The 16,296-nt window shown below is 40.8% G+C and overlaps 1 protein-coding gene across 1 annotated transcript; it reads right to left on the reverse strand.

Moving 5' to 3' along the window:
- Positions 1-15,357: 15,357 nt before the first annotated feature.
- Positions 15,358-16,296, reverse strand: LOC308678844 (olfactory receptor 6F1-like; the record flags this gene model as incomplete). Its single annotated transcript, XM_081346075.1, has 1 exon — positions 15,358-16,296. The coding sequence occupies one exon, from the start codon at positions 16,294-16,296 to the stop codon at positions 15,358-15,360; it is 939 nt and encodes a 312-aa protein (XP_081202201.1).

Below are 16,296 nucleotides of genomic sequence, written 5' to 3' on the forward strand. Positions count from 1 at the left end.
ACTAATTCAGTCTTTAAAATTCTGTGAATCATCTTAAATAATGTTTTCCCAAATTTGATTTTACCATTTCTTATTATTTCACAATACAATATACCAAATTAAAGTTCATAAAAAATAATTTTAAAACATGTGCATGTCAATCTCTCTATTCATTTTAATTATATGCCATACTTGACAACATGTGAAACCCTCTGCGGGTGTATGTTGTTGTACTTATGTTAACAATACAATAACAAGAATTAAACAAACAAACATGGTTTGAAATGGATATGTGGAGTTTAATTCCCATAATTTCTACCAATGGCCATGCTCAGTGGAGTAATCTTTGGAGCCGAATTTCATGTTACTGGACAGCACATATCCTGATAAATGGATGAGTGTTTTTACTACACATTGTTTAGAAGAAGCAGTAGGAACACTACAATGCATTGGACATAATAAGAAATATTTAGGCAGAGGATGATTTGAGAAAACTTCTAAAAGAATTAGCAACAAGTTGCCTTACAGAGTTGCTAGGTGAATGGATTCAGGTAATTGTGATAAAAATGCTAGTTTTATAATAAAAAAGTATGTTGGCAAACTTTGTACAGTAGATATATGTGCCACTCTAATGAAATTTCTTCTTACACTTCTTGATAATGGCTCCAATTAATTTGATGTGACCCTAGTGAGAAACACTATATTCCTTAAATAAGTAAATAAATAGTTTAATTTAAAAATAATACCTCAAGGATTAGTAAATATTAAAAAAAAAGAATTTTTTTAGTGTTCTACTTAGACTCTCTGATGGCCATTAGCTTTATGCTAAAGAGTTATTACCATGAAATCAGTATGTCCTAAAAGTTTGTTCTCTTGCTTTTTCTTTACCACAGTATCGCGTCGAACGACCGATCAGGGTTCCGGCCTCAACTCTTAGAGCCCCGTAACAGGGGTGAGAATTTAGAGCGACCCTCGCAAGGGTGAACACCTTGAACATGGAAGGATTTGCCCTTTGCCACCGACCCAGTGTGCCAGACGTTCCGACGGTCACACTTGGGAACTGCGATAGCGCAGGAACAGAATCCTAGGACAAACTGAGGCACCAACACAAGTTTGTTCAAGGTGAGAGAGCACAGAGTGCCCGGGGTGGATGGTGTTGCCCCCGGAACAGCTTTGCACAGCACTCTTTTATTGAGCAGTTTCACCAGGGAGGGGGAAGTACACACATAAGGAATTAACATATGGAAGGTCATAGGAAAACATAGCTCATTGCATACAACTGCTAATGGAGAGGGCAAAGGTCATCACAGGAAGCAATAAAGCATAACCTATCGTATACAAATGCTAACAGAGAAGACAAGGAAGCAATAAAGCATAACTTATCGTATACAAATGCTAACAGAGAAGACAAGGAAGCAATAAAGCATAACTTATCGTATACAAATGCTAACAGAGAAGACAAGGATTATCACAGGAAGGCATAACTTGAGGCAAGGACAATTACAGGAGACAGGAAGCCATATCTTGAGGCAAGGGCAATTACAGGAGACAAGTCTTGTTGTATACAATTGTAAGTGGAGGAGGCAGAGGTATTTGTTGTATACAATTGTAAATGGAAGAGACAGAGGTTTATCACTAAAGACAGGAATGCAGAACTTTACAATTTTCAATATAGAAGGCAAAAAGTCTTTGGGAGTCTAGGATAACTACAACTCCTCCTTTTCTGTTTTTTAAGGCCAATTACTGAGAAGGCCCCTCAATGTAGTCCAGAACTTTCTCTTCTAGGACACTTACGCGGGAAAAAGAGAAATCCTTCGATACCTCCTGTGCCGGCGCCAGTGTTCCTTTCAAAGAGTGTTGGTGTGAGGGTTCATCAGTCTCTGAGTCAGAGGTAAATTCTAAAAGAGGATGTTTATATTCACTGTCAACAGTGTGTTTCATCAACAGAATGTCATCGCTAATGCTGCTCAGCCTTCGTTGTAGAAAATCTAAAAGTTTACCCATAACACATGGGCCAATTGCACATGCAAGTAATAACAAAATTAAAGGACCAACTATGGCTGAGAAAAGGGTGGTCAGCCAGGGAGAGAAGTTAAACATTCCTTGATACCAAGTATAATGCTGGGAAGACTAGATTTTAAAGCAAGTGACAAAGGTTTAGGCAACATATTTATGGAATATGTTGAGGAGGGATGGGTTCTTTAGAGACGCACCCTCGGGAGAGTCAAGAGGCAAAAGACATATTTATTTACCTCTTTGGGAGACAAAGGAGTCTCTAGTTCAAATTGAGCATTAGGCTCTTCTGAATCCTCCTGGGGAAGGGATTGATACTTACTGTGCCATAAGGAATCAATTTGTTTAACAGCTCTCTGTTCAGCTACCAAAGAAATACTGTTAGTAATACTTCTGATAAAAATAGGCAAGACACAAGGTAAAATAATGCATCCTAATACAATCATACCAATTAAAGCTACAATAGCTGGTAAACCAGGTAATTTGGGAAACCAGGAGCCAAGTAATTCCTGAAAGTTGAAACCATTTCAAGTTTGGACAGGAACATGAGCTACAGAGTTCACATAGTCCCTCAGTCTGAGTATTAGTGGCGACATGGATGATGATGGTAGACTCGTTGTTAACAACAGGTTGTTCCTTCTGGGTCCATGCGATGGGGCAAAAACAGTGTGAAAAGAGTCATTTTTGACTGGAAGCAATGTCAAAGGTGTGAGTCACTGTAAAGAACGGGATGGGATAGCTGGTGAAGTGGAGGCACAATGAAATACTGCAGGCTGAGTAGGCGGCAAAACTTTGACGTCTGGGGTAAGCTTTCAGATGGAATTGTGTTTTAGTGGCATCAGTCAGTGGTGTTAAAGCTGAAAAAAAGTCACAAACCATGCTGTCATCTTTAATGGGTTCTGCAGTTGTGTTTGTGGAGGCATGATACGGACGAACGTGGCGACCGGGGATCCACAGCACTTTGTCTGGCAGTTGAACAGCTGCGTAGCCTCTTCCCCAAGTGAGAAGGTCTGCAGGGTCTTTCCAAGTTACGTCTGGAAGTTGGCGATACCACACTTTGGGTTTAGGCTGATCTGCAACTGGAGATGAAAAATGCTGCTCTGCAGCTGTGGTTAAGGGATGGCCAGTCAAGTTTGAAAAGTTCAGAGTGTAGAGGCAAAGGTTAAGAGTTTCTTGCACTGCTGGGAGGTTGGGGCTTCGTTTTCCCCCGTTCTGATTTTTATAACGATCTAAAACATGTTTCAAGGTTTGGTTAGCCCTTTCCACCAAGGCTTGGCCTTGGCTATTATATGGAATTCCGAATTTGTGTATTATTTGCCAATGATGACAAAATTCTGCCATGGCTTGACTGCTATAGGCAGGGCCATTATCTGTTTTGAGTTCTTTTGGACATCCCAGCACTGCAAAGGTCCGAATACAATGATTAATTACATGTTTAGTGGCTTCACCCCTTTGGGGGGTGGCCATGATGAATCCTGAGAAGGTGTCAATTGAAACATGCAAATACATACATGGGGCAAATGGTGCATGTTGTGTGACATCCATTTGCCAAATTTGGCAAGGCTCCAATCCCCTGGGATTGACACCCATAGGGATTGCAGTTGCTTGTTTACTGCAGGTTGGACACATCATCCATGGCTTTTACAACAATAAAATCTGCAGTTTACCGTTCCTTTCACAGCCTGGGATGGGGTGGGGGGTGGTAGGTAGGTTTGAGGGCTAACACACTCACATATACATATCAGCAAATTAACTCATTCACTTCCATTCTGACTGCTTGCATAAACAATTTCACATACAAAAATTTCATTTCATACTTTCTCCAGACAAACCATACATTGTTAAATAAGGCCTTTTTGTTTGGTGTTATCAGAGAGGATTTTGACCCTCTTCCAAGTCTTGGAAATAACACAGAACAACACAGACAGACATATATACACAGATACTATTAAAACAATATTTATTTAGACATATGGCTTGTCCTACAAGAGGTGAGAAAAATCATGAGGTGATTCCAACCGAACATGGTTTCTATAGGGCCCTTTAACCATCTCCTATTTTTCTCACCATTCCAAGTCCAAGCTTAATGTTCCAAATGTCCATATATATATATATAACAAAACAAAACACACATATCAATTTGGGGTTTTAGGCCAAAACAATAATCCAAAGAGCTATATTAAAAGAAAAAGATAGAAGAAAAAAATGATTTTATTTCTTTGATTTTTCTTTTCTTTAGGTTTACAACAACAACTACTTTCCTATTCTTTGATTTGGTAGACCAGAATTGTCAATTTAGCTTGGCTCGGAGCCTGCAATGGGAAGCTAGATCTCAGACAACTCCAGGCAGTTGAAATCAACAGGCGCGCCCCTGGACTTTACTAAGAACAGCTCGCCCCAAGAGGCTCTTTCAAGCCCCACATAAGCCAATTCTAACAGGAGTTCATTTCGGGCATATTCGTTGTCTATTTGCCTTGTTATTTCTTCTTGCAGTCAGATGAAGTAAGAAGATTTGTTAATTGGCCTCCTGGCAATAAGTTTGGAGAAGAGGAGGCTAGAAATTCAGATGACGATGAAGAATGTAAGGAAGGTTTGTCAGAAGATGTTGTAGATGGTGCGGAAGGATAGGGTGGGGGGGTTTCAGATGAAGGCGGAAGATCAGAAGAGTGATCAAGAGGTTTAGAGGTAGAAGATGTCAGATCTAAAGGAGATGGCAAAAGTTTTAATGCTGCCATCACTGCTTGCCATGCGGACAAAATGTCAGCAGGCGCCCTGGGATGATTGGGAAGATATTTACCTAGCTTTTCCCAGGTTATAACAGACAAAGTGCCTGATTCCGGATAAGCCGGACAATTTTTGTTAATATATTGTAAAAGTTTTGTAAAAAGTCTCTTTCCTACAGGATGGACCATGGTGCCATTGTATTTTTGAACAAAATTAGCATTCTGCACTATATTAAAAAGTTCGTCCCTATGACCTGACGAAACTTTGGAAAGTGGGGAGCCCATTACTCACGATTAGAGGCCTTCTCCGAGGTGCGTGGTAACAGGAGTGCAGGCAGTACACCCCTGGACAGTTGCCGTACTGTGGAGTTGAAGCCGCAATCCCGGACGAGCCCCTAGTTGTCGCGTCGAGCGACCGATCAGGGTTCCGGCCTCAACTCTTAGAGCCCCGTAACAGGGGTGAGAATTTAGAGGGACCCTCGCAAGGGTGAACACCTTGAACATGGAAGGATTTGCCCTTTGCCACCGACCCAGTGTGCCGGACGTTCCGACGGTCACACTTGGGAACTGCGATAGCGCAGGAACAGAATCCTAGGACAAACTGAGGCACCAACACAAGTTTGTTCAAGGTGAGAGAGCACAGAGTGCCCGGGGTGGATGGTGTTGCCCCCCGAACAGCTTTGCACAGCACTCTTTTATTGAGCAGTTTCACCAGGGAGGGGGAAGTACACACATAAGGAATTAACATATGGAAGGTCATAGGAAAACATAGCTCATTGCATACAACTGCTAATGGAGAGGGCAAAGGTCATCACAGGAAGCAATAAAGCATAACTTATCGTATACAAATGCTAACAGAGAAGACAAGGAAGCAATAAAGCATAACTTATCGTATACAAATGCTAACAGAGAAGACAAGGAAGCAATAAAGCATAACTTATCGTATACAAATGCTAACAGAGAAGACAAGGATTATCACAGGAAGGCATAACTTGAGGCAAGGACAATTACAGGAGACAGGAAGCCATATCTTGAGGCAAAGGCAATTACAGGAGACAAGTCTTGTTGTATACAATTGTAAATGGAGGAGGCAGAGGTATTTGTTGTATACAATTGTAAATGGAAGAGACAGAGGTTTATCACTAAAGACAGGAATGCAGAACTTTACAATTTTCAATATAGAAGGCAAAAAGTCTTTGGGAGTCTAGGATAACTACACCACAGGATATTCAAATTACAGGGGAAAAATGAAAAAAGTATGAGGCCTATAATACACAATTGTTGAGTATAGATACTATTGGAAACTATCCTGTTGATGACTATTCTGCACTGATGTTTCAGAACTTCTAACTTGAATCTGTTAATATGGATACTTTTATTAGAATATAGATGTAAAGACTTAACAGAGTAAAAGAATTGGAAGAGACCTCAGAGGTGTGACCTTGGAGGTGTTCTAGTCCAACTCTCTGTTCAGCCATTTCAGATAAATGGTTGACCAATCACTTCTTAAAAACCTCCAGTGATGAAGCAACCACAACTTCTGAAGAGTTCTTCCATTTATTAGTTGTTCTCACTGTCAGGAAATTTCTTCTTATTTCTAAATTGGATCTCTCTTTAATTAGTTTTCTTTCTTTGCTTCTTGTCAATTCCTTCAGCTGCTTTGGAGAATAGGTTGACCCCTTTTTGTAGCAACGCCTCAAATATTGGAACAGTGCTGTCATGTCACCCCTGATTCTTCTTTTCATTAAACAAGACACATCCAATTCCTGCAACTGGCTATAGACTTTACCCTCCAGTTGTCTAGTCATCTTTATTGTTCTTCTCTGCACTCTTTCAACATCTTTTTATATTGTGGATGCAATATTCCAAGTATGGTCTTAACAAGACCACATTTGGAATATGTCTTACCAAGACATTATAAAGTGTGCCAACACTTCACATGAACTTGATTCTATTCCTCTGTTACTGCAGCCTTTGCTTTTTGGCAGTTGCAGCACATTGCTGGCTTATATTCAAGTGATTGTGGGCTAGGACTCCAAGATCATTAAACAGTTACCCCTATTGAGCTATTCCACTGGCTAATTGTCCTCACTGTCAGGAGGTTTTTCCTTAATTCCAGGTTGCTTCTCTCCACCTCAATCCACATCTTAGGAAATAAGAACTCTTGGATGCAAGTTTAGTCCAAAAGGAAAATGTTTACTAGGATGGAATCGATTGTGGCAATACAAGACGGAATCTAACAAAGTTACATTTCAATCCCATATAAAGCATTCCCATTTCAGCCCCTCCCCTCATCAATTTGGTCAGGCTCTCATCATTTGCTTAGGTGTCAGGCCCTTCCGTGGGAAAGGGAAACTCTCCTTGGTTTTATTGTTATTGCTTCTTCCTTTTTCAGTTGTAAATGAAGATGCGATCCAGATGTGTGTCTCCCCCTCCCTCCCCCAGTTCAACCATTCCCCTGTTGTTTGAAGATTGCCTTAAGTCTATCCTCTCTCCCCCCCCTTCGGAGAGATGGCAGAATCCCCAGAATAAGCACATTGTTCTACTTATACATTTATGAAATGTGATATAAATGGATTTTGACATTCGGCTCTCCTTTCAGAAAAAAAAGATGAGTCCATCTGTGGGGAAAGAAAACATATAAATGTTAGCCTGGTTTGTTCGGATATTCTGTAGGAAACCTCTTAAGCAACTTAGGTGCTTTAACATGGAGTTTGTTAACCCACTCATTTTCTGAGGAGAGGAGGTGTTTCCATGCCACTAAATATTGTATCGTTCCATGGTGTTTTCTGGAATCTAAGATTTCTTTCACTTCAAAATGTTGTTCTCCTTCCACCATGATGGGTGGTGGTGGTGGTGGGATTTTTGCTCGTAGTGGTGATTGTTGTTCTCTCTTTAATAGACTGCAGTGGAAGGTTGGGTGTATTCGTCTAAGATTTTTGGGTAGTTCTAATTCAACTGTTACTGGGTTTATGATTCTTTTAATTGGAAAGGGTCCAATATATTTTGGTCCTAGTTTTTTACAGGGTTGGAGTGATTTCAGGTATTTTGTGGATAAATATACCATCTCTCCTACCCTAAATGGTGTGGGATCGGTTCTTTTTTTGTCGGCCTGTGTCTTGTATGCTTTTCTGGCATCTTCCAATGCTTTCCTAACGATTGGCCATGTATTTTGTAATTGAGCAATCCATTCCTTCAGATCAGGGATAACCGGTTCTTTTGGGGTTAGTTCGGGTATTGGGTTGAAACTCTGGCCTGTAGCTACTTGAAAAGGAGTGTAACCTGTGCTTGAGTGGACTGCATTATTATATGCTACTTCTGCGAAAGGCAGTAGGTCCGTCCAGTCGGACTGCTGAAAATTAATAAAGCATCTCAGATATTGTTGAAGTATATTATTAAGTCTTTCAGAAGCTCCGTCTGTCTGAGGATGGTGACTAGATGACAGTCCTTGGGTGGTTCCTAAGAGGGATAAAAATTCTTTCCAAAATGCCGACGTAAATTGCACCCCTCTGTCAGATATGATGCGTTGTGGTACCCCGTGTAATCTGTAAATATGCTGTACAAAACGTTTTGCTAATGCTTTTGCGGTTGGGATTTTTTGGCAAGGTATGAAATGTACTTGCTTAGAGAACAGATCTGTGACAGTCCAGACTACGGTGTTTCCATTACTTTCTGGCAGTTCTACGATAAAATCCATGGCTATTTCTTTCCATGGGGCTGAGGGGTTTGCCACCGGTTGTAACAGACCTGGTGGTTTCCCTTGCAGTCTTTTGGCCATCGCGCAAATTTGACAGCTACCCACATAGCTTTCTATGTCCTTTTTCATAGATGGCCACCAAAATTGCCTTTTAGTTAAGTGTAAGGTTTTTACAAAGCCAAAGTGTCCTGCTGATTTTGTATCATGGCACAGTTGCATGAAATTGATTCTCTGTGTGGCTGGTATATATAGCTTCTCCCCCACCCATGGCAGTCCATCTTTAATTGTGCACACATGTTTATTTTTCTGGAACCATTCATCACTTTCCAAAGATTTCCTGAATTCTATTCCAGTTTGACTATCTACCTTCGGCTTCATTTTTTCTTGTGCCCTTGTGGTAACTGGTGCTGCCAGTTGTTGTTCCGGTACAAGTGGTTTAAAGTCAGTAACTCTTGTGCTGTTATATTGGGGCATGCGGGATAATGCATCTGCCAGGAAGTTCTTTCCCCCCGGTAAGTGTTTGAGAGTGAAATTGAATTGGTGAAAATGTTGGGACCAGCGGGCTTGCTTAGGAGTGAGCTTCCTGGGCGTTTTTAGTGCTTCCAAATTCTTGTGGTCTGTCCAGACCTGGAAAGGTATTTTATTTCCTTCTAAAAATTGGCGCCATGTTAGTAATGCCCACCTCAACGAGAATGCCTCTTTTTCCCATATTGGCCAGCATTGTTCTGTTTCTGTGAGTTTTCTGGATGTGTATGCGCATGGTTGCAAAGCCCCCCCCCATCATTTTCTTGTAATAGTACGGCTCCTACCGCTACATCACTCGCATCTGCCTGTATTACAAAAGGTTTGTCGGGATCTGGGTGTTTTAGGACAGGTTCAGCAGAAAAAAGTCTCTTTAGCCTCTCAAATGCTGCTTGACATTCCATTGACCATTTTAGAGGTTGGCTGGGTTTCACCGGTGACCCCCCCCCTTTGTTTTCAACAAATTTGTGAGAGGTATGGCTATTTGGCCAAATGTGGGGATGAATTGGCGGTAGAAATTTGCAAACCCCAGGAAACTTTGCAATTGCTTCCATGTGTGGGGGGGTGCCCACTCTAGTACTGCCCTGACCTTCTCAGGGTCCATTTCGATGCCCTCTGGAGATATGCAATATCCCAGGTAGTCAATTTTTTCTTGATGGAATTCACACTTCGATAATTTAGCATATAAATGGGCAGCTCGCAACTTCTTCAGGACTGCTCTGACTAGTTTGATATGTTCCTCTTTGGTTTCTGTGAAGATAAGGATGTCATCGAGGTAAACCAGGACCCCCTTATATAGGTGCTCTCTCAGCACGTCATTAATTATTTGCATAAAGACTGCGGGGGCCCCTTGCAGTCCGAATGGCAATACTTTGAATTGATAGCACCCCATTGGGCAGTTCAATGCAGTCTTCCATTCATCTCCTTCCTTAATCCTAATACGGTAGTATGCTTCCCTCAGGTCTAGTTTGGTAAAAATCTTCCCTTTCGATAGGTGGGATAGCATATCCTTCATTAGGGGAAGGGGGTACAGATTACATTCACTAATCGTATTTAGGTTCCGGTAATCCACGCACAAGTGGAAAGAACCATCCTTCTTCTCCCTGAACAGAACCGGGGTGGCCACTTTGGGTTTGGCAGGCTCAATAAATCCTCTTTCTAAGTTTTTCTTTATGAATCTTTCCATTTCTGCCATTTCCCTTGGGCTCATGGCATACATCCTGGGTTTGGGGAGTTTTGCCCCAGGTTTGAATTCTATGGTGCAGTCTGTGGGGCGGTGGGGGGGAAGCTCATCTGCTCTTTCCTCACTGAAAACCTCAGCCAGGTCCCTCTATTCCTCCGGTATCTCTGGTAACCCCTTCTCTTTCCCCACTGCTGCTGCCTCCTCCCTCCGGGTTGGGGGGGTGCTTTTGGAGTCTTAAGTTCTTCTGCCCCCCCTTTAGGAAATTGAGTTCTGCTGTCCTCCAGTTTATCCCGGGGTTCCATTTCTTCAGCCATTCCAGTCCTAGAATCATTGGGCATTCCATGCCTGGGGCCACTATAAACGTTATGTCCTCCTCATGGGGCCCCAGTGATAGGTGGATTGGTAAAGTGGCTAGGGTGGCTGGTCCTCCCCCTGCTATTGTCCCATCTAATTGACTAAAAGAGATTGGTTGTTTTAGCCTCCTCACTGGGATGTTCAATCTCTCCACCAGCGTTGGGCTGATAAGGCAGCGGATGCACCCAGAGTCTATCAGAGCTTTTATTTTGGCTTCTTCAGGCATAGGGGAAGCTAATATAGTCACTGTCTTAAGTATGGGTGGAAGGGGTCCACTTACCAATGGTTCTCCCTCTGAGCTGTCTTCCGAGTTGTCCACCATCCCTGCAGTGCAGGCCGGAGTCCAATCCCAGTTCCTGGCAGGAATTGTGGACTCTACAGCCTCTGTCCCCTTCATGGAAGATTCTTTTGTGTTGCCTTGGGGCTTCCCCGGCTTCTTGGAGGATGATGCCTCTGGTTTTCGTGGGGGGGCTTTTGAACGACATTCTGCAGCATGGCCCCCTCTCCCGAAGTTGAAGCAACCCGTTGATTTTTTGGCTGTGGCTGGTGGTTTTTCCCCCTCACGTATTTGCTTGGGTGGCAGGCGGCCCCATGGTTTTCCTCTGTGGTGTCTCTTCAGTAGGTCTATTTCCACTTCCTCCGCCAGGATGTACCAGTCATCGAGATGGGGTGGGTCTCCTCGAGGCAGGCAAGCGTCATACAGGTCGTAGTTTAGACCGTCTTTGGAGTGGCTGAGGAGGATGTCTTCTGGCCAGTTCAGCTTGCTGGCAATGGCTCGGAATTCTTGGGTATAATCAGCCACTGCTAGCCTGCCCTGCCTCACCATTTTGATTCTCTCCCGAGCCTTACGGTCAGCCAAAGGATCCTCGAACTGCTGCCTCAAAGATGACATGAATCGGTTGAAGTCGTCGAGTTCTGGGGCGTTGGAGTCATGCAAGTTCACCACCCAGTCTGCAGCCGTCCCGTCCAGGGCAGATTGCACAATTCGGATGCGTGTTTTGTCACTGAGGATGTCCCGTCCGTACTCTTCCATGTAGCTGAGGACTTGGGTTAGGAAAAATCCCAGTCGTGATGGCTCCCCCTTGAATTTGACTTCCAGGGGTGGGAGTCTTTGGCTGGAGCGTTGTCTGCGTCGTGGCCGGTATCGCTCCTTATCCTGGTCCCCGTCTGTGGTTCTGGGGTCGTGGGTACTGCTGAGGAAACAATTCCTGTTCCATTGGACGGCCCCGGGGTTTCAGGTGCTGGATCCCCTCTGTTACCTTTCCAGTTGCGTCCCCAGGCGCTGCCTCGGTTGCGATTTTCAGCTCTCTCCTCCCTCAGTGAGCTCAGGATTGCTTTCATCAGATCAATGGCCTTTTCCAGGATCCACTCCTCCTCACTAGCGTGCAGGGAACTCTCCATCTCTTGCCTCCATTCCGGTTGGTGGTTACTCCGCCTCAGGGTCGCTTCTCCCGAAGCCTTTTCCCACTCATTTTTCCTTCCAACGCCCATCGACCACCGGGGTTTTCGGTCGTACTGCTCCACCGCTTCTTCCCCGGCGGAATATGCCACTTCAGCTTCCCATCGTCTCTGGGATTCCATTTGGGGGGAAGACTCCCCCTCCATGGGGCTTCCCTCCTCTCTTGCTTCGTCGCCAGACATTGTATTTGTTGCAAAGTCCCCCGGTAAGGTTTTCCCTTCCAGGTTGACTCTTATAGCAGATTCCGTCTACTGTCAGGACCCACCTCAATCCACATCTTAGGAAATAAGAACTCTTGGATGCAAGTTTAGTCCAAAAGGAAAATGTTTACTAGGATGGAATCAATTGTGGCAATACAAGACGGAATCTAACAAAGTTACATTTCAATCCCATATAAAGCATTCCCATTTCAGCCCTTCCCCTCATCCATTTGGTCAGGCTCTCATCATTTGCTTAGGTGTCAGGCCCTTCCGTGGGAAAGGGAAACTCTCCTTGGTTTTATTGTTATTGCTTCTTCCTTTTTCAGTTGTAAATGAAGATGCGATCCAGATGTGTGTCTCCCCCTCCCTCCCCCAGTTCAACCATTCCCCTGTTGTTTGAAGATCGCCTTAAGTCTATCCTCTCCCCCCCCTTCGGAGAGATGGCAGAATCCCCAGAATAAGCACATTGTTCTACCTATACATTTATGAAATGTGATATAAATGGATTCTGACACCATTGTTCTTCTCCTTCCCTCTGGTGCTTTGGTGAATAACATGAACCCTCTTCTTTGTGGCAGTAGCAGATTGTAGTCTACTTTATTAAATACCTTGCTGAAATCCAAGTAAATTAGGTCCATAGCATTTTGCTGGTCCACTAACTTAGTCACCTTGTCAAAGAATATACTAAGATTTGTCTAGAATGATCTGTTTTTGACAAGTCATGTTGACTTCTGATTAAAACTTTGTTTTCCTCTAGATGTTCACAGATGTTCAACTATCTTTTTCAGAATCTTCCCAGATACTATATGAGGCTCTGAGGTCTGTAGTGGATCCATTTTCCCCTCCTTTTTTGAAGATGGAAACCACATCAGCTCTTTTCCAGTGCTCTGGTATTTCCCCGGTGCTCCAGGACCTTTAAAATATATGGTTCAGTGGTTAAGATCATATATGCTAGTTCTTTCAGAATCCTGGTATGTAATCCATTTGCACCTGGTTTGATTTGTATTCCTAATCTGCTTTTTATGATACTACTTTTGATAGGTCGGGCTACTTTTTTTTTGCATAAAGACAGTTGCAAAGAATGAGGTTCCTTTTTCTCCCTAATGCCCATCACTTCCTTGCCATCTTATCCCATTAGGGGACCCACTGTTTCCTTGGCTTTGTTTGTTTGTTTGTTTGTTTTTGACATGTTGAAATAAACTCTTTTTTAATTAATTCTGACATTTGTTGAAAATCTTACTTCATTCTGAGCCTTAGCTTTCCTGACCACAGTTTTGAAGATTCAGGCTGTATTCTGGTATTCTGGTACCTTAGTTATGTGTCCCTCTTTCCATTTTTTATATGTGTCCTTTTTGTCTTTCAGTTTATCAGCAAATTGTTTATGCAACCATAAAACCAATTCTTCAATTTCTTATTTATTTTTATTTATTTATTTGCAATATTGTGAAGGACTGGATTTTTATAATTACATTTTTCAGATTTTCCTAAGCTTTTTGAGTTGTTTTCCCCTTTAAGATTTCAGCTATGGAATCCTTTCCAAGCTCTAAGTGTGTTAAAATCACTTCTATTAAAGTCTAAGACACTAGTTTGATTTTATACTATTGATTATGTCTTTATTATTCTAAATTCCAATATGACACATGGATATATCTTTCCAATAAATTGAATAACATTTGTTTACATTTTAGTTAAACAAACATAACTATTATGGTTTGAAATATTAAACTTGGGAGATAATGACTTCCATATTACTAATGTTAATTCCCAATGGTTTCATTAAATCAAAAGACACTAAATGCCTGTCTGAAAATAAATAGTTCATCTATTTATTTTAAAGATAAAGAATCTGTATTTGCTACCAAAAAACATGCATTTCTGTATGTTCTGTTCTGTTTACTAAAGACATACGATAATAATATTATTGAACCCATACTAAAACTGCAGTTGTTATGTATGTACCCTATTTTTATTAATAGATCTTAACTATCTATAATTATAATGAAAGCTTATTCAATCTTGTAGGTGTGACTCTTACAATCAGTTTCCTAAAATATAATAGTTTATATAGTTTAAATCAGTAAACAAAGTCATTTCTGTACTTCGTGAACTCTTCAAACTGAACATGAGAAGTTGTATTTTTTTAAAAAAATAGAATTTTCAAATTCATACACATTTCTTAATATTTGCAAAGTTTTTACATAATATAATAATCCATTCTGTTTCTGTAACTTTTTTGTATTGTACATAATGCCTCACTTGATATCTGCTTGAAGCTTCATTAAGAAAAAAAATTCTTACTGAGCTTACTGACATGAAAGTTATGAATACTGAATCTTTTCCAGCTAATGAAATAATTACTCAGTATTTAATTTTACAATATCAAGGAAAGAAACTTCTAAGAAACCTATTTACCATATGTGTAATGGTATGTGACACCATGTGACTGTTCAATTTCATTTGGAATTCTCAGATGCTTTAATATTCAAATGAAGATTCACCAACAAAAATAAAATCATTAATTATGTTTATTTTATATTGTATTTGACTTGTTTTTTAATAAAAGATATTTTACAAACTTTAAGAAACCAAAAAATAAAGAAACATTTTTGCTCTTTATTTCCTTTCTGTAAAAGTTATCTACAAAAGAGACAGGAAAAAAACCTGTATAGAAGTAGATTAAGTGCCTGTTTAGGATTGTATTAGTGTATGAAAAGCTCCAATTTCAATGTCAACAGGGCAGGGAAATAGTTTCCTCTATTTCTGTCTCTCCAGTGAAAGGAGAAATTACATTTTTATTAGGTACCTGTATTTCTGTACCTATTTGATAGTGAAGAATGTTATACTAATTCTGAAATAGAAATGAATAGGAAAGAATGTTAACTCAGAATCATAAAACCCTCTCATCATGAAAATAAGCCCATTCTAGTAATTTAAATTGCTAAAGGCAAGAAGGTATCCCAAATGCTGGTGATCCAATTCATTGTAAATAAAAATCATTTATCCATACAACTGAATCCAACTATAATTGGAAGGATATTTACTGTATGTTATATATCAATATTTATTGAGAAGTATTTGGGGGATATGGTTAAAGATTGGGAAACCATTATTTCTAGTCCTATAGTTACCAGGAGTCAAGATTGACTCAAAGACAAATAAACACACACAGACACACAAATTTGTGGGAACACAAACACACATACATAATTATTTCCCAAAAAACCTTCTTAGCACAGAATGTTTCTAATGATTATCTTTATCTCTCTGTTTCTCAAACTGTAAATAAAGGGATTGACCATAGGGGTTAGAATGGAATATAGAAAAGAGAAGCTCTTATTCATATCTCTGAATTTTCCAGTTGTTGGCATAATGTAGACTAGCATTAAGGAGCCATAGAAAATGGAGACTACAGTGAGATGGGAAGAACAGGTGGAAAATGCCTTTTGTCTCCCATTCACAGATTGGATTTTCATAATTGCTTGGATGATAAAAGCGTAAGATGAGACAGTTATGAAAAATGTAGGTATAATTCCTAAAAATGATGTTATCAAAGCAACTCTTTCAATCACCGAAGTGTCACTGCAAGAAAGACGTATTAAGGGTGTGAAATCACAAAAGAAATGGTCAATTTTGTATTGATTACAGAATGTGAGTTGTGTCAACAAGGATGTCAAAACACTGATAAGCACAAATCCTATTATCCCTGATGTTAAAACCAGCAAAATACATGTTTTGTCATTCATAAGTGTGACATAATGCAAGGGTCTACAAATGGCTAGATAACGATCGTAAGACATTGCTGCCAAAAGATAACATTCAGTAGCTCCCAAAGTGGAAAAGAAATGCATCTGTAAAATACAGCCCCAAAGAGAAATTGTTTTCTTTCCAGAGAGAAAAATGGCCAGCATTTTAGGTATTATTGTTGAGGTGTAGCAGATTTCCAAACAGGCTAGATTAGAAAGGAAAAAGTACATAGGAGTGTGAAGATGCTTCTCCATCATAACCAATATAATTATGAGAAGGTTTCCAGACAGTGTTACAGTATAAAAGATTAAAAATAATAAGAAGAAAATAGTGTCCAAGTTCTCAGTATTCCCAAATCCAAGAAGGATGAACTCTTTTATCCTTGTTGTGTTCTGCCATTCTGAACGGTTTTCAAACTTCAT

Source organism: Vipera berus, assembly GCF_964194415.1.
Source record: "Vipera berus genome assembly, chromosome: Z".
Taxonomy (NCBI): Eukaryota; Metazoa; Chordata; class Lepidosauria; order Squamata; family Viperidae; genus Vipera; species Vipera berus.